This window comes from Macadamia integrifolia, unplaced genomic scaffold (assembly GCF_013358625.1).
Source record: "Macadamia integrifolia cultivar HAES 741 unplaced genomic scaffold, SCU_Mint_v3 scaffold1248, whole genome shotgun sequence".
Classification (NCBI taxonomy): Eukaryota; Viridiplantae; Streptophyta; class Magnoliopsida; order Proteales; family Proteaceae; genus Macadamia; species Macadamia integrifolia.
In genome coordinates, this window is record NW_024868130.1 from 113328 (window position 1) to 133215 (window position 19888).

The window sequence follows — 19888 nt, forward strand, 5'->3', positions numbered from 1 at the left end:
AGGGGGTGGGGGAGAGAAAAAAAAACAAGAAGGTAAATTAGTCAGGTGGCAGATATTCCTTTGATGGTTTTTTTCCTTCTAAATTATAAGTAGAAATGACCATGCTCAGCCTACACAGAATTGTTTGTGTTGCTTTTGTGTCTAGTAATTAGTTTGTGTCCATAGAACATAATCAAAATAGTTACCTAGAAATGGAAAATTGTTTATACATGGAGTACTCAGTACTCTTGAAATATTCAATACAACTGACCATGCTTGGCATCACAGCTGTCCATCATGACAGTGCATCACATCAAATATCCAAATTTCTAAATTCACCCAAACCAGGAATAGTATTACATCCCAAAGAACAAAAAATCTAAGGAGCAAAATATGAGCTGTTGTGGAGTTGACTTGTCTTGCAAAAGCTGCAGACTTTCACTTTCTTATACCTAATTGCAAAAGAAGTTGGTGATGGACTTCCCAGTTGCTATGGTATGAGCTAACCAACCACGACAGATCAGGTCACCAGTCCAAGCTGATATTCTTTGAAATGTAAAGCTTATCAATGTATTTTATTACTGGAAGGGAGGCATCAATATACCTTTTCATTTCCTTCTCTACCGAGTGGTCTGCAGCAACAATGAATATATTTAAGGTCAGTAACAGGCAACCAAATAGAAATGAAAGTTAAAGGTCCTAAGGAAGATGTGGAATATCCTAGCAATATAATTCAGTGAAGCATGAATTAATTACCTGAAAAACTAGAACATCAAATTGAAATCAATGTACAGAAACCCATATGCAGAGGCATGAGACGAAACAAAATCAGATCTGATTCACATCTACTTGATCAAGAGTCAATCCCAACATTATGCCCATTAGGAAATTTCTTTAGGACAAGGGCTGGCTCGGTTGGGTCTAACTCTGACCTGGGTTGTTCCACTCAAAGGCTGATGGGTTTGGCCATTTGGGTCCCCAAGTTCATTGCTCATCTCTATTGATGACATATAGAATATACACGAAAGGTTACCCAGATTTGGGCCTTCTTGATTTGTACAATTACATTCATTTGGATCTCAAGTTATAACATAAGCATAAATAATTTTGGGGAAAACTCCATACCCTCAATGGAAATCGCAAACAAACAATCACACAATGTAAACATGAAGATTTACATGGTTCGGCAAGATTGCCTACGTCCATGATGATATGAGACCTATTTCACTATCAATGGAGAAAAGGGATGCAACCACTTGTCCTCATACCTCTCTCAGTTTGATTACACAGAAAGAACTCACTACAAATATATAACGAAACCCTATACAAGTAATTTACCAAAATACTCATATAGCCCTGAAAAAGTTTTCTTGTGGGCTGCCACCCCACGCCATGGACCCACTAGCTCCCCCAAGCCCCAATCACAAAGATAACGCACAAGGTTGGCCAATTTCTCTAGGCCTCGGGCCTTCAACCTCTTAACGGCTCTTTGGAATCAACCCACTTACGCAAGTGATGGAATACAAGACATCGTACCCCCAACACCCTCATGTAGGTGAATATCATGTGGTAGCACAAGATCTCTAACGCTCCTACCAACAACCGGGACTAGATTCTGATTAAGAGCAACTACAATATAATGCAAGATCAGTCCAAAATTTGGTCTTACCTATGGGGTATGGGCTTTTAATACCTTGGGTTTGAAGTGTAATATGATGAAATATAAAGCCCAAAAGTGAGGTATAAACTCTAAAGGGGTGAACCAAACTAGTATCTTAATAACTAGTTAGTATTGTAGTGCGGCCCATAAGCTATTAGTTAAGAAGTTACTTATTTTAAAAGGGATGGATCTACACACTGCCTGCTTATATTGCACACCAAGAAAAATAGTTGGAGCCCACATACAATGGAGTGAAATCCGGATTGTAGGTTGAATTGAGTGGACTCTCTCTCCCCACATTTTTGGTCATCTACTATTCATCCCCCCACCCTTTTGCTCTCCTCCTGCGATCTCCCCTTCTCTCTCATGATTATCTTCTTCTTTTCTCCCTTATATTTCCCTCCCATCAATCTCCTTTTTTTCCTATTCTATTCTCCCTGCGATACCTCGTTCTTCCCTTTTCTGTGGCTGCTGCTCCAACACTATTCCGCTTTCAGGTCTCTGAAACAGGTCGGATTTATTTATCTTATGTTTAACATATAAACAACATCTGAAATTTTTTATGTTTGTCTTGAATTCTTGCACCTGTTTTGAAGATTGCCCCGCTTCGACATTTTTCGGTGGCGACCCGGATGGGAATTTTTTCTGAGGTTTGTGATGGTAGCAGAGGGCTCGGGCCTGATCTTGTTTGAGGGTGTGGGAGTGAAGCCCCCATGGTATGGTCCAACCCGACCTCTTGCAACCCAATGGATTGATCCGACTTGGAGGAGTATTTATATGTTTTATTGTCTCGTTGTGCAAGTAAGGTTTTGGGATGAGAGTCTTGCTGCAACTATTGGGTGTTCTTGAGAGATCTCCCTTGTAATCCTTTTTTCCAACACACTGAATAATCTTCAGCTTCACCCGTGGATGTAGCACATCATATTGGTGTGTGAACCACCTTAAATATCTGTGTCATCTTTCCGTGAATCTGTTTGTTTTCTTCATGTTTCTTGGTGTCTGTTCTAACAGATTAGTTTCTGTTCTGTCCTCCAGTAATCTGATTTATACATGATACTTTACATTTTATCTATTAGTTTCATATCTAAACCCTTAAGTAAATATTCTAAAAAAAAAAAAAAAAAAAAAAAAAAAAAAAACTCTTAAACTAGAGTTCTGTTACCTGAATCAAACAGTGATACTATTCTGTTCAGTCTTACTGATTTAGCAATTAACAGTTAGCACGCAAATGATATTGTGCTGGATTTTCCTGCTAAGCTTGAATCCATATTGACACCCCTCATTCTTTGATCACACACTTTATTACCTGGGCCTGTCAGCAGCCTATTGGATCTTAATTTCCAAATTGGAAATTATAGTTTAAAGACTGCATCATAGACTGTACAGAAGATTTGAAAGAGAGGTCCTTCCCTCCATTTTACACTGTAGCAGAACAGCGATCTCCTTTACCCAAAGTGGGGTATGTCTGTCCTCCAAATACCAATGCCATCATCCCCAATCTCACATTTCTTCTCTGACTAGGTCTCTAGTGAGCTGTGTCCTGGTGGAGTCAGACAGTTTTTCTCCAAGTGTTCATTAAAATTTTCAACTTGCTAAAGAGGCATACAAAAAGGGGGGTGGAGTTGGCTTGCTCCCTAACCAGTAGCAAAGAATAAAATTGTAGTTGTGTGTGGCAGCTTGATTTGAGAATGCCAAAGAGATTACATCATGTGTTGACACGAAGATGATCCCTGCCACATCTCATTCCCCTATAAGATGTAAATCTACCAACTGCATGACCAAACCTAGGTGTGAGGAGGAACTGAAGTAGAAGGCTTGACAGTGGCTGAAACAGCCAACTACTTGCATATTATAGGACTGGCAGGTCAGCTAGTTCAAACAGAGCAAGAGGACTCAAACAGGGTGCTTCCAGATCTGATTCACAGAATAATATCTCAGTTCTCTCTCTCTCTCTCTCTCTCGGCCTGAGATTATACAGTTGATCTCACCCAAATGGGCCACAGAATTAGCCTGATTGGAGCAGCAGAGACCAGAGTTCTAAAGCATCCAGAATTCCCTATCACTGATTCCAATTTTTAGTAGATTTTGGGTTTATATTCTTGCAATACTGACCAGAACTAGATTTGAACTTTTCTTCTTCAAAATTCAACTAAATCGACACCTGCTGTTGCAGTCTATTTTCTTCTCAAGTTTGAGCTATTTCCTAGTACTTTAAAAATTTATATTTCCTCAATCATTCTTCTCTATGATAGGAATGTGAGAGAAATGAAGGCATTTCAGTTGCAGCAATCCCAGTGAGTTGAGCAGGGAGATTTTTCTGGTCAGAAAGTCCAAAAAGCCTATCAGTTTATTTTGGGCAGGATTTAGATAAAATAGGAATGTAAGCAGGCTGGTTGTATAGTGTGAGGGGAAGTTCCCCTCCTTGTTATATCTTTACTAGTCTTATTAGCTAGTAGTGTTTGGTTAGAATTGGTCTAGTAGAGTCATGTTATGTCTTTCTTTATCTTTGGGTATTTATGTAATTAACTCTTCATAGGACTCTACCTTTAATGACAGTATAAATCTTTAGCCTAGGCCACGATAGGATTATTCTGAATCCTACCGTGGCTCTAGGGGTCTCTTCTTTCCATTGATATTTCTCTGTCATTCTCTCTTTCTCTCTTTCGGTTCTTTTCTTCTACCTTTCTTCTGCTCTTCTCTTCTTCTTCTTCTTCTTCTTCTTCTTCGTCTTCAAAGATTATGGTTTAGTTGATCTTCTACATGGTATCAGAGCCATGAAGAAAAAAAATAATAATAATAACATATACCCTAGTTAATCCAATAAGATGAGGAACTAGAGTTTTCATATATTGATGAAGATTGATGCATCTCTCTCAAGATCATACCTGAAGGAAATCATATACTGCTGCTACTACTGATCATTCTTCTTCCTTTCCTGTGATACATCCTTCTTCTTCACCCTTTGTTTCTTATATCCTTTGTTTCCCCTTCTTCTATTTTCTGTTTCTGTATCGTTACCTGTCTAGGTTGTTATCTTGGCTGAATAGAGAGAGCACTCAATCTCGGATGCCTTCCTTTCCTTTGTAAAAAGAATACGTGAACTTTCCATGTTCATCACTTCTCGGTTAAATCACCCTAGGGTTGAATAAGTATAACTTGTGCAACCCAATCCCTCAATCTTGCTTACCGAATCCCATCTTGTTGAAGAGATTTACAGGTTAGAAGTTCTTCAACTAGAACTTAGGTGTGTTACTGCTCTTCCACCTGGATAGGTAACCGGTAAGAGCTGGTGGTTGCTGCTTGGCTTGATTTTGAAAGACCCTTTGAGGATTGGAAGCTGCTACAAACCCTAAGTCCTTCGTTGATTTCTTGGGTGAAGAACTGTTGTTAGCGCAAGTCTTTTTCCTTCAGTTAGTACTCCTCCCACCATGAGAAGATCTCCCCTTCAAGGTGGAATTTCTCCTTTTTCTGCTGCCGGTCTGCTATCGCAAGGAAGGAGAACCTCTTCTTTCCACGACAATTTTTATTCCTTATTTTATTCACCCACCAACGAAAATTCCTCTACCTCTTTGTCATTACATCCTTTTACTGTTATTTTGTTTTCCCTTCAAAATGTACCTTTTGTTATTAATACAAATCCCCCTGTGTCCTTGCCTAGTTTATCAAGTGACCCTCCCCTATTTAGTTAATTACGACCATGCCACTCCCCCTTGTGACTTTGAGATATTTATGGTTCTCCCATTAACCCTTACTATTGGCTATTACGTACTTGGATGGGCCCATACCAAACTCAATTGGTATTTTGACCCAGGTTCTGCATCAATTTGAACACTCAAATTATTTACAATTCTACCATTATATTTGTTCTCTTGGCTACCAACTATTATGTGCATGTGCTTATATTTGTTCCCTTGGCTACCAACTATTTATGTGCATGTCCTTATATTAAGATCCAGCCGTTGGATTACCACTAATATTTGCAGTCATATTTGTTTGACACTTAGGCTGGTGTTGGGATTAGGCTGAATTGTTGTTGTTGTATTTGTTTGACTGATCATTACACTTTGTCAAAAGATCTGCCAGATTGGATTAGTTTTTCTTGGGTTTATTGGTAACTTTCTATTTTGGTGGGTGTGCTATATATATATATACATCCATTGGATTAATTCAATAATTTGCAGATTACTGTTATTATCTGCAAGGAGCATTTGACCACAATTTGGGAGACATCAGGTTCTCTGATGTTATTAATTTATTATTATTCTACCCTGTTTGTGTCCTGGTCTTTATCTACTTTGATCTGGTCCATTGCTGCTATTGATGCTATTGCGGCTACTCTTGATTACGGGATTAATTGTTATTCCGTGATGCTGGTTATTGCTTCCATATGATGATGGGTTCTCCTTTGATGTTCTCTCCCGCATTATTTGTCTACATAGTGCTACACGTGAGCGGGTTGGTTCTTATCATCTGATATTTGAAGATTATTACCATTATCTATTCTAGTCATCAGCTGAAGATTATTATTAGTTGCTTGTTCATGTTATTTTCTTGTGTCCTCAGTGATAATTTTATTTTATAAAGATGGTTAAGTGTTGTAGCAACAAGATTATTAATTGGGGTTCCCAGCAACCTTATGTTGTGTTATGTGGTTCCCATCAACCTTATGTTGTGCAATGTGGTTCCCAACAATTTATGTTGTTACTTGTGGTTCGCAGCTATCTTATGCTGCTATTAGTGGTTCGCAACAACCTATGCTGCAGTTTTATCAGTGGTTCGTATCATAGTTTTTAAGGCGCTGATGCGGTCTAGAGATGGTAAGGCAGTGCTCCGCCTTATGTGAAGTGACGCCTTATGGGGTTTTTTTTTTTAAACACATTTTAAAATTACTTGATGAAGATTCCAAATATAGATTTTTTATTGGTAGGTGTATGATTTTGTTAACACTTGAGATGTATGGGATCAACTTTATTCCATCAAAAATAACCAAAACAAACAAAACAAAAACACGATTCACAAGCAGGGTTTGGATTTTGTCAAGGGTTTTAAGAAAGGGCTTTGAGAAGGAATCAAGGAACAAGGAAGAACCATTGATCCAGGCCACCATTTTGCTCCAGCAGCGGTGAGCTTCGTTCTTCTTTGACGGGAGTAGAAATATAGTGGATGACCTTAGGACTTAGGCACTCATTTTGGCATCATAGAGGTAAGTATAATAAATACTTGTATTTTTTATGCCTTCTTTTCTTTATATTTATAATTTTGTTTCATAATTATGTATTTATATTATATGTTAATATGATTGATGATTGATGAAGATGAACTTAGTTTATTCACTTTATTGATTTGTTTTCTTGATGAATATCTTACATTGGTATGAATATGAACATTTAATATTTATTTAGCATGTGAGTAATAGGATTCAACTAGGATTTGAGCCAAATAGATTGGTTTTATAAAAAAATTACACAAGAACACTTTAGTCGATAAGGCGATGCTTTATGCCCGTTTTATCGCTAAGGCGCTCTGAAAGACCCTCAAACGCCTCCGTCGCCTTACCGCCTTAAAAACTATGGTTCGTATTAACCTATACTGCACTTTAACTATTGGTTCTAGCGATCTATGGTACAATTTTATCAGTGGTTCACAGTGACTTATGCTACACTTTATCTGTCTTCTTTGAGAAGATTACTTGTTGCCTTCTTTGAGAAGACTTATGATGTTGATGCTGTTGCTATGATATTTTGGACTGCAGTTGGAATTCTCAGCTGCTTATTTTGTTCATTGTTGTCTGTATCTATTCAACACAAAGATTTTTCTCTACTTTGATACTGATGATTGGTGTGCTTGAGTTGATATTGCTATCAGAATGAAGTTCTCTCAGTTCTCATTGGCGTTTATGATTACTATATATGTTCAATACTGGTTCTGCTGTTAATATCTATTCTTGTTGCTCCAGGAGCCTTTGATATATATATATATATATATACTTCAGCTTGAGGGGGAGTGTTAAGTGTATAGTGTGAGGGAATATATATATATACACTCCAGCTTGAGGGGGAGTGTTAAGTGTATAGTGTGAGGGAATATATATATATATATACACTCCAGCTTGAGGGGGAGTGTTAAGTGTATAGTGTGAGGGGGTCTATTATATCTTTAATAGTTTTATTAGCTAGTAATGTTTGGTTAGAGTTGGTCTACTAGAGTCATGTTAGCGTTATGTCTTTCTTTGTCTTTGGATCTTTCTGTAATTAACTCATTGGACTCTACTTGTAATGAAAACATAAATCTTTAGCCTAGGCCATCAAAAGAGTATTCTGAATCCTACCATGGCACTAGGGATTCTCTTCTCTCAATACATATTGTCCTCTATTTCTCTCTCAGTTCCCTTCTTCTACCTTCTTCTTCATAGGTTCTGGTTTATTTGACTTTGCTAAATGACCCATAACAGCTCACATGTATATTGCGGTCTAACGTTATACAACATTCATTCCAAATGCCCACTGAAAAGGCTTGATAGATTGCTCTTCCAAAAGTAAGCTATATAAGCAAATAGTTATTATTGGACCGGGCATCACAAGCTTTACCTGTTTCATTTAGCTGCTCCACAAGTCGTTGCCTTGTTGGAAGTGCATACATTCCAGCAAAAACTGCCGTCCTAACTGCCCATTTGTGGTATGGAGCACAGACCTGTGCATATGCTGTTGAAGCTGCTTCCCTCAAAGATAAATCACTGGAAGATTCAGGAAGTTTAGCATACAAACTAACAATTTCAAAGTACAATAAAACAATTGACTGTAGCAACAACCATGCGCAAGAACCCATACTGACTGTGAGAATTTTCATTAATTTGATACCCACATAAGAAAAAGGACAACAAGCTCCAAACTCAAAGAAAACAAAGTTGACGGTTCTTAGTTCTGATTTCTTTTCTCTGTATCCCATTTATTCCCACTCTTGGGTCAGATTAACATCTTTTGATTGCAACACAGATTATCCGCTATAGGATAATAAGGAAAATGAAAGAAAAACATACAATTTGTAAGGTATACAGCGACAGGAATTTCACTTATAAATGTAAAAATTGAACAAAAGGTAATGGACATTAAATATGCAACAGATGCTTAAATTTCCACAAAATTTTCAAATTCATATTATTAAGTGAATAAGTGTATGTAGCTTACAAGTGTTGCTCCTGGATTTCAAAAGAATATTTTCATAGGGAGGGACTGTGTTTACATCGCATGAAAATGAAAAGCATGCATTAAGTCTGGATTTTATTCCAGTGGGGACAGTAATTCTTTCATACTCTACAATAAACTGTTTTGTTTTTTCTTTTCCCATTAACGAATTATAGTCAATATAATGGTTATTCATATATAGAAGATTTTCTGATAATTAAAATATTAATGCATAGCAGAATTGTATTTTAATGGTATTACCGAGAGGCATGGTCTGATTTGAACCACATGTAAATCAGGTTCCCTCGATTTGAAAAATACCAAATTTCATGGGGTGTCTCAATTTTATGGTCCATTAGTTGGTTTTCTCCCTTATAGTTCTATTCATATACATATCTTCAAAACATAAGGTTCTAACAGTTTTTACAAGCTTTACTGGCAAAGTGCGGCCTATGCACTAAATTCGGGGACTAGCTATATTGTTGCATAAGGAATACACCTTCCCTTACAAAAAAATCATGATGGAATTGGTCTGCGATAGAAGGGAAAACAACCATATCTATATGCCCTAACCATACAACATATTTTATGATTTTTTTTCTTGGAAATTAACAATAGAACAAGACTTTAAGTCAGGATCATATGACAGTGTGGCTAATCTAATCCAGTGATCTTGCCTAGGATGCCTCCCCTTGTTGAAGTTTATAATATATTCAATTCTTGTTCAAAAATCCCAAAATAATGACTTTTTAGTGTCTATAGACTTAATATCTATCTGAACCAAAATCTTTTTCATTGTTTTTATTTTTTCTTTTTTTAGGTGATAGTGGCCGGGGGAGGTTATGGGGATGGGCTAGCAGCCCACATAAGCTCTTACCTCTCATATCTTAAAACACAGATTTATTCCTATAAAGAAAATAGGGAAGCAAAAACGGTGGGGGAAAACTTTGGCTGCCCCCAGTGTCATTAACTAGAACATGTATAACAAACAAAAATCTTAGGTTTTAGCACTCATGCCTTTTGGTTGAACTTACTAGGGACTTATGTGGTGAGGCTGAAGTCAATTGATTGAACATGTATTTGAAACTAAATTTGACAAGATGGTGAGGTGATTATTCAGCATCGTCCAGACATAGCCAACGACGAATCGAACACTATATAGGTCTCCAATTGCAAGGAGATGTGTTTAATATAAGGGTACAGGGGGTGCAGCGTGTTGGGAGGAGACAAACTCCTTGGCCAGCCTTACATTAAGGCCTGATCCTAACTTCTTGAAGGAACCTTGAAGGAGAATTCACCTTAAAATGCTAGGGAGAGCACCAGCAGCATTAATGCAAGTTGCAGAGAAGTTTATTCTTTGTTCCTTCTTTGTCATTGCAAACTAACCCAATAAAACCTATTTTAAAAATGTGATCTTCTAGATACACTGAGAAACAAAGTCTGTAATAACATTGAAATATTAGAAAAATTTAACCACTTTAATGGACACAAATATTCAGGGGTCTTTCAACAACCACTACATCTATACTGCAGGGTCAGGGAGGGACAAATGTATGCAGCCTTACCCCCCGCTTCGCAGAAGAGGCTGTTTCCAAGTACATCTATCCATAATTAATAATCTAAAATAATAGATTTTAGGGCTTAATAACTTCTACACAACTCCAAACCTAGAAAAATCAGGAAAATTAATTTCTGGATTAATTACAAACTATCATAAAGACTTGGCACTGAACTTGGAAATAATGCCCTTTAGACTAAAAGATGTGCTAGGAGCAAAAGGCCAAAATTAAGCTTTTCTTTTTTTTCGTCTAAGAAAGAGACTGATGCTAACAAGTTAAATGAAAAACTTATGGCTTCTTAGGTTAGATCTCAGTGTTTGTGTAGGATGTTAAAGACAAAAGCAATGAGTTGGAATGATAACAAAAACCTGGACCAGTGCCAGCTGAAAACAGGTTCATTGTCCAGCCAATATCCTCGGTAATTGACATGTTCAAAAAAGGTCATCAGGGATCAAGTACTAGGGTTCTGTTTTCAATTAATTTTTTCTCCATAAGGCATCCACAAAAAGTAGATTTTAAGTTGATTTTTGATGGGTTCTCATCTAGAAGTTTGGGTCAGACTGGTTTTGGTCCCAGAAAACACTGTTCCTTTCATCCAAATATTTTCTGTAGACTTTTCATGATTAATAGAGATGGTTAGAATTACTTCTGCAAAATATTGGTTAATTAGAATCACAGATTTATCACCATGAACGAATAGACAGACTAGCAAACTGAATCTGTAACTTATTGTAATTTTCATCATACCAGAACCCAACTACTCATGAAGGTTGAACAATTAAGGTTAAAATATAACATGCATACTGAATGAAAATAATTCATGGAAAAGAAGTAAAACATACTCAGATGTAAGGAAATTTTCAAACAAAGCTCTGATGAGGTCAAGACCCTGTCTAACTCTGCGTAAATTACGTGAATGGCTCCCCGGGGTTCTAACTGAGTCATTTGCAATATCATGATCAAGAATGTTCTTTAGAGTGCCATATGTCTTTGATGCTTCTACTAGATCTCGCACCTGAATGGATCAGAAACTGCATTAGATTCAGAGAAGAAATTTGGACTTAAACATACATTAGGAAGCAAAAATTTAAAAATAATGTAAATTTGCAGACATTTCATATAAATGTTGAAACATTGAAATAATGGCAATTTTTACTGTAACTCAACACCAAATTTTATAAAGAGCAACCTAGTGCACGAATCTCCTGCTACTGCAGGGTCTGGGAGGGGCAAATGTATGCAGCCTCACCCCCAGCTTTGCAGGAGAGGCTGTTTCCACATTTCGAACCTGTTACGAATATGTAGCAATAGTGCAACTTAACCGTCGTGCCACAGGCTCTCTCTTCCATAGATATCTTTTAACAAGTCAGGTAAATTCGATTTAATGAAAAGCCTAAGACTCTGAAAAGGAAATCTCATTGCTCAGAATCTACTCTCCTAAAGCTCTCTTAAACCTCAAATGTGGAAAGTACAAGACGTCAAAACCACTGAGGAAGAAGTAGCAGTATAATATGGGCATTAGGGCAGAAAATGGTGTGGGAGAGGTACAAGATCTGCTCCAACTTTCTTCTGCTTTCCTAGGGTTGCTCCCAAAACCAGGTCTGCTTTTGGAATTCAAGTTGGTGATAACAAGCTTTTGTGTCCCTCTTCTTCTCATTACCAGTTGGGATAGCAGAAGCAGATGAACACTCAGACTGTATCCAATATTGAAGATATTTCACAAATATGATTGCTTTTTTTGCACCTGCAGATTTACCTCAATCACTTTGCATTACATATATGTACAAGCACTGAATTGGAAAGTTTAAACATGATATAATAATAAGAATTCTGACCTTTGGAACATTCTTTTATCTTCTCATAAGTTCAAAGAAAGTCATATAGCAATTACATAGACTGCTTTGCAAGTATCTTTGGTTGGGAAGCAAATATTTAGCTTCTGTAGATACAGTTTGAGGCAGGAAAACAGATTGATGTGTCTCGAATTTGAAAGAGTTGATAAACATTCATGGTAGATAGGCTATCAGGAAATGTTACCAACTCATGAGGATCACTCCGGTTAGCCATTTTGTACCATTATCTTTTGGTTATTTAACACCAGTATTGTGCTGTACACAGCCATACAATGCTTAAACAGGTACCTGGTAGACTGTTCCAATTTTTGGGTGAAGTGGGGTTGTTGTCAACTATCGTCCTACTATGCGATGTAGATGCTATTTTTAGTATTGGACCATCTATAACATTTCGTATGTTCAACTGTTCGGGTTATGGTGGAATGGACTTATTTTCTGAATGGTGAAACAGAGATAAACAACAAACAAGAACACTGCCAAACCATGTCAAATCTCTCTATCTCTCCAAAACACACACTTTTCTTACGCATCGTTGTAAGTATACTTTCTATAGAAGTGCTGACAACCTATTATCCATTTTTAATGGGTGTCTTTACAACCTCTGGATATCAGTTGTGAAAGTCCCAACCCAAAGGAGAACAAATCCAACAGTTTATGGAGTAAACAGTGAAATGCTTTCGAGAGGATCGTCATCTCTAATCGATACAATGCAAAAGCTCATGGAAATTTTGGTGCTCGAAGATATCAACCATTTAATTTTATTTTTTTCTATCTAATCAACAACACTGAGATGCTATCTACCAATATAAGTAAATTTAGAAAAGAAGAAAGATTCACACAATTAACGAAACCAAATTAATCCGCAGAATCAAAAAGAAAAAAGAAAAAAGAAAGAACAAATTCAAAGCAAACAAGAGAGCAAAGTGGGAAGCAAACCTAACCTTGGCGACGTACTCCAACTCGGCGAATTTGAAAGCGATGCCAAGGCATCCAAAGAGAACAGAAACAAGAGAACAAGCATCAGAGAAAGGAACCAAGCGAAGGTCTTCGGAGCTTGTAGAGATGGTCTTAGCGAGCTCCTCAAACGCATCTGCTATGGCGGAAAGGGGCGTTCCGGGGTCTTCGAACGACTCCTCACCCATTACGCTATTGATGACGCTCATATTGATCTCCCTCCTCCATCAATCAATCACATAGACGACAAATCTCGATTCATATCTACTATGTATTATTCTTAGGGTGATTGATCTGGCGAAGACTCTATAAGAATTCGAATAAAGTTGAAATTGGGATTCCCTTATCTTGTACGACTTTTCTTTCTTTCAATTTCGTTTTCTTCTTGCTTTTCTTCTATGGGATTGGAAGTAGGAAGTGGTGATGAGGAACGAAAGGCCATGGATCACTTGGGTCGCTATAGTTGCGCTCCGCCGGAGCCAGGAGGAAAGCATGTCGGAGACAGAGGTGGGCTTCCACTTTTCAAGTTCCAACACCGCTGATTCCCCGGCGAATACAGTTGGGTTCCTTCAGCCGCCGGGTTAATGCGCACCACGACGAAAATACACGTGGTGGATGTAGAAATGGCCACGTTAGTTTAAGTCTGGTGAGGTTATTGGCCACCCCGAGTTTGACTCCAATTGGTTTGTTCGGTTGATTTTGATGTCGGTATTTGATATTTGGTATTTGACATTTGTTACGATCCCCTACCGAGAGAAAAACAGACATTTCTTATGATCCCATATCACCTTATGGTTGCGTGGAACTCCAAGATTCCCCCCATGGTGAAATCTTTCCTGTGGTAGACCTGCTTAGGTGCCATTGGGGTAATGTTAAATCTAAAACAACGATATGTTGTTGATTCGGAAATGTGTGTTGGATATATTCTTGAGGTTGAAATTGTTGAGCATGCGTTCTTATATTGTCCGTTAGCCTAGTAAGCGTGGTTCACCTCTGCAATCACTTTGAGGGTTGTTTGTGACTCAAATCTCCTACTTTCTGATTAGATTTTGAAGTGGAAAAGAATGCCAAAATCTTCAAAAAAGGACCAGAATATATTCTTTGTTGCCCATGCTATGACCTTGTGGGAAATTTGGAAGCTTCGGAATACAAGGTACTATAGGACCACTATCCTTCCTTTTCGACCCTAGGTGGACTCAGTTAATAGGAATGTTAATGAGGATCTGTCACTCATCGAGGGTCCATCCCCTAAGACCCCTCCTAAGACCCAGGAAGCTTTTGGTTCGGATACTCCATCTCCCCCTGAAGGGACATTTTTTATCTATTTTGATGCGGCAACTGATGCTCGACCAAGAGCTTTGGGTGTTGGTTGCATTATTCTTGATCCAATGAAGCAAGTGCGGCTGATTGCTTCGGATCACTTTGTTCTGATGTCGACTATGGTAGGTGAGGCATTGGCTGCTCGCTTGGCTCTCTCCTCGGCCATCTAGATCGGTATTTTGAAGGTTGTCTTATTCTCAGACTGTTAGGTTCTTATTAAGTGCCTCTCTCCCTCTCCCACCCCCTCATTCTAGTATATCTTCCATTGTTCAGGGCATCTTGCTTTTAAAAACATCTTTTTCTTTCTGCAATTTTGTATATGTTAGTAGAACTGGGAATGGGATGGGCCATTGTGTCTCAAAATGGGCGTTATCCTTTCCCCGACGAGGATTTTGGGAATTTTTCTTTCCAGAGGATATGTGGAATTTTGTAATGGCTTTTAAGTCTCATCCATTTGAATGAAATGATTATTGCATCAAAAAAAAAAATAAAAATAAATCACCTTATGGGGCTGATATGTGGACGAAGAAATGCGTGCTTCTATAGCATTAGATAGTGCTTTTTGTTCTGGTGTGGACCTCTCTTATCAAATGCAATAGGGCTCCATAAAGTTGATCATGATGAATGTTACGATTTTTTTGATTGGGAGATTCAATGCGTTTTGAAACCCTCCTCCCTGATCTACGATTGCCCTGCTCATGCATCACATCGGTTTTCTATGGAAATTGATGTGGGTTGATATGGTCATAGGTCCCCTCACCTTGTAAGCCGATTTATGGGGTTGAGTTGGGTGACCTAGCCGCAGAAGCGTAGTGGTATGTTACGATCTCAAATCAACTTATGGGGGTTGGCATGGTCTTGGTCCCCTCACCTTGTATGCCGGTTTAAAATGATAGAAATATTGTTTGGTATTCATTTTCATCCTAAATTCAAAACAGACCTTATTTGGAATGGATCATTTCCACATACTTCTAAAATCGTGAATTCGAGTAAAAGAGCGTTTGATGTTGTGGATCTTGTGTAGATGAGGTGAAAATCTCCACCCTTCCAAGATGTAGACTCTCTACCTACCTCAATATGTGAAACTCTTTGCACCGGGCCCTGCAATGGGATCACTTGGCAATCGTCCATGACATAGAGTATACGTGCCAGGATCAATTTTGTCGCTAGAGTCACCAGTTATTATGGGGGTTTGTTACATTAGGGGCTTAGGAGACATAGTGATGAGTTTTTTAGGATTAGAGAAAAAGAGATACATAGGATTGAAAGAAATACAAGTTAATCAATTAATGGAGCTTGAACTCTTTGTGATGCTTTAGTAGTCTTTAGATCTTAAACTATTAATGGATTTGGTACTTGATGAAGCTTTCCAATTGTGTTCCTCAAGCTTCCATTCAACTTTTCTCATTCTCATAAGATTGTTTGTATTTGATCAATTGAAATCTTCTTTGATGCATGATAGTTCCATAGTTCACTCTGGATTATATAGATTCTTTTACATTCACATATATGTTAGCAACCGTGTGGACCATCATCTCAATGCGAGTTCCATTACTAAAATCTAACGCAGAATAGTTGGACACCCATATATCAATAGGAAGAACTCGTCATCCCATCATCTCATTAAATAACCTTCTTGCATCTTTTCACTTACTTTCATAGCTCAGTCCATGTATCAAGAGTCGTACTTGAAAACATTAGGCTTCTTACCATTTTGAAGTATTAATTCAACCTTTGGAAGCATCATGGGGAAATTCCCTTGGTCTTAGCCTCTTGTTGCATGTTGATGAGAAATTCCCATGCATTAAGTTGAATCATTAATTTTAACAGAAAAAGAAACACTACAAGGCAAAGAGAAGAACAAGGAAGACCATTTCTTGTCAAACCCTAGCCAACTAAAAGCTCTTTTTGTTGTTGTTTGGTTTTGGGCCAATAACTCCAACCTATATGGGCCTCTTGTTTCTCTTTGCTGCCATTTTTGGTTGTTGGCCGAGGAGCAGTTTGGTGTGGGCTTGATCACAGTAATGTTTTGTACAGCTCCAGTGGATTAACTGCTTTGAGAGGGCTGTAAAATCTTTATTAATTAATACTCACAATGAAATATTGTCTTTGGTCTAAGAAAAGGGAAAAGAAAAAACAAAGGATTTATGTGTGGGCACATTGATACTCTAGCATGTACTGGCACCATGATTTTCAACATGATCATTGATCAAGTGGTTCAGTTGGGGACAAAATTTTGTTGCAAGCCACTACCTACAATTGCATGCATGGAAATGAAATCTTGTAAGAATATTTTAAAAAATACTAAAATCTAATGAGATATTTGTGAACCCATGGAGAAAGGAATTATTTTATTTTTGCACATGCGATTATCGGGAACCAGACTTGGGATAGATTATTACTTGACTTTCATGCAATATAAATTTTGTTACCACCCGGGTTGCAGAAACTTTCCTTCTATTCCTTGCAGTAGAATAAATATAATTTTAAAGGGTATTTTAGAAAATATTAAAACATAGGAGAGTATTTTTAAACTCAAAAGAAAAGTGAATTATTCCACTTCTTTACTTACAAGCCCAAGTATCTGCAAAAAAATTTCCAACACAAATCCCCATACAATCCTATCTCGACGTGGAGACAGCCACCACATGTGTTCCACAATGTGGGTCCTTTGCATCAGACATGGGTCCCACTCTCCATGGATTGTGGATCTCCACACGGGGATGGTATCCAGATTCTTGAGCAAGATGGGTCTCCTTGTATCCCAATCATGCTGAGAGCAGATCAAATCCACGTACAAGAACCATTCTCGTATGAGATTGATCCACACAGATAGAATCTATTCAACAACCAAGATCTGTGGTGGATTTCATCAGTGTGGATCAACCCGTAATAAAACCTGATCCACACTCATCATGCTGTGGCATTTGCATTGTACATTTTAGACTTTTGAGTAGAAAACAGGATGCTCTATATAAATATAAATATAAATATATATATATATATATATATATGCCAGTCAAGTATTTGACTGATCAAAGATAAGAAGGATTGAAATTATATTTCATAGCCATCCACTACATATACACAGGCCTTGATCAGAATAATGATAACGCTTGCTGGACACATTCCAACTTCTGGTTGATCATAGCTATATATATTATTCTCTCTATTACATATCCTTACAAATAAGTTCTGACCTACAGTGTTATGCCTAGCTAGAAATGGTGGAGAGATGATTCATGATGGAAGCTTTAACGTGGATGAGAACCACAATTATACTGCTGGCCATTCTTCATCTGCAAACTTAAACCTTACCGGAAAGTTCAATTCCGGCATCGTTGGTATCAACCTCTTTTTGGTGAGTTTCGATAGGCTTCCATCTATAGAACTTAGCACAGAGAATGTAATATATGAGATTCAAAAGCTGCAACAATGTGATCAACCAGTACAAGTATTCCAACTTCCCCTTGTTTATATTGTTTGGAAGCCAACGCCCTGATGAGAACACTTGCACCAGCGTCACAAGAATTGTACTACCATAATTTCCCAATGAAATCGCCATCCAAAACAGTGCCGTCGCCGTGCTCCTCATGCTTTCCGGTGCCTGATCATATAAGAATTCAAGATGTCCAATGGACATAAAGGCTTCAGCCATACCATGAAGAGCATACTGAGGAATTAACCAACAGAACGAAATAGGGATTATTTCTTGTGGCTTTTCTGTAAGGCCATTGATAGAAGCTACTTGTTTGCGTTTGATCTCAACGAAGCCAGCAACAAGGGTGGCGAAAACAGAGATTGCGAAGCCAATGCCCATCCGGTGGAGGAAGGAGATGCCTCTATCGAGACCGGTATAGCGTCTAGCCAACGGGACGATGATGCGGTCGTAAAGGGAAAGAGTTGTGAGCATGGAAACCATGGTGAATACAGTCATGGAGCCTGGAGGGATTTGGAAAGAAGGAGAGAGGTGACGATTCATTGTACGAGCTTGTTGGAGAGAGAAGGTGTTTTGTTGTGCAAAGGCCGTTATGAGAATGATACCAGAAGCCCATATTGGGCCCATTCTAATCATGGATTTTAGCTCTTCAACTCTGTGGACTGTACATAACCTCCATAAATTGGGCTCCTTTCCATATCCAACTTTGTCCTTCTCTGTCATGATTGCTGCCTTGTCGAAAAATCTGAATTGAGAAAATTTTAAACTTGAGAAATTGAGAAAAAAAAATTCATAATTTCAAAGATAAGTTTTATTATTTGTGAAAAAAAGAAAAAGAAAAAAAGAGAGAGACTCTAATTCAGATGTTAATTGTGTGCACCACACCAAAGCTATAGTTCTCTCTTCCTCCCTGGGACTTGTTATGACTGTCTAGTACTCCCATGGCCCCACAATTTGATGTCTTCAAACGTCTTTAATGGAAATGATGAGGGCGGAGGGGTAAAAATATAAAAGATGTATGCAAGTGAGGGACTGTCATAGAAAGGCAATATTTAGAGCACTTCAATAATACACATCTTATTGATCAAAATAATCCTCTACGTGTAAAATGCACTATTGGAGAAAATTATGTTCTAATTAATTGGCTACATTCAAATAAATTATAACAAAATTTAGTACTGAGTTATGTGGGGGAGGTTTTTACCTATTAGCTCAAACTGACCCAGTCAAAAGATATAATAGGTCCAGTATATACAGAAAGTGACACATGGTGGCACAACCCAATTCCTTTCCGTTGGTAAAGATCAACAACTTACAATTATGAGACCGGGAGTTCTACTCTCTTTGAGGACCTAAACCAATCCACCTCCCTCCCCACCACATCCCTCCCACAAAAAAAAAAAAATAAATAAATAAATAAATCTAGTTCCTGTTCAACCCTTGAATTTAATGAAGGAATTTTACTTTTGTGATTGAAATTTTTGGGTCTACCATCACATTCTTACCCTTTATTGCTACGAAGTTGAAACTACACTCCATGGTCTTAATATGAATAAGTATGAGAAAGAAAGTGAAAAAGAATCAGAATAGAGGTTTTTTTTTTTTTTGGAGAATCATAATTATTCTCTCATGTCTTTTGTAGGAAGTCAAAAATGTCGACAGCAGCAACGAAAATCGGTGAATTATCACAATCACAATAGAGTTGTGGGTCACATGAAAGATTAGGTCCAAAAATATATATAAGTACAACAACACCACCACCACCCTGTCCCACTCCCAAGTCCAACAAAAATATATATATATTTTTATAAATACATATATAGAGCCTTTTCCCTCATACTTAGGTCGGTCTAAAATTTGGCCAATCATAATAGGCTTCAGTGCTGAGTAGGTTGAAGCTGATGGATCAGTGACAGCTTTCACCAAGTGTCTTTTTTTTTTTT

General features: G+C 37.9%; 2 protein-coding genes across 2 annotated transcripts in view; both read right to left on the reverse strand.

The window, feature by feature from the left end:
* Nucleotides 1-181: 181 nt before the first annotated feature.
* On the reverse strand, nucleotides 182-13751 carry LOC122063184 (ACD11 homolog protein). The gene is made up of 4 exons (XM_042626892.1): nucleotides 13174-13751; nucleotides 11222-11394; nucleotides 8227-8372; nucleotides 182-611 (listed from the first exon to the last, which is right to left on the reverse strand). Exons 1-4 carry the CDS (start codon nucleotides 13393-13395, stop codon nucleotides 505-507), a joined length of 648 nt encoding a protein of 215 aa, XP_042482826.1. The 5' UTR covers nucleotides 13396-13751; the 3' UTR covers nucleotides 182-504.
* Nucleotides 13752-17532: 3781 nt separating this feature from the next.
* The window catches only part of LOC122063196 (protein NRT1/ PTR FAMILY 3.1), a 5693-nt gene continuing 3337 nt past the window's right edge, over nucleotides 17533-19888 (reverse strand). Inside the window, exon 4 of the mRNA XM_042626913.1 lies at nucleotides 17533-18690. Within this exon, the coding sequence (XP_042482847.1) occupies nucleotides 17814-18690 (877 nt within the window). The 3' untranslated portion in view covers nucleotides 17533-17813. The remainder of the gene's footprint in view (nucleotides 18691-19888) is intronic.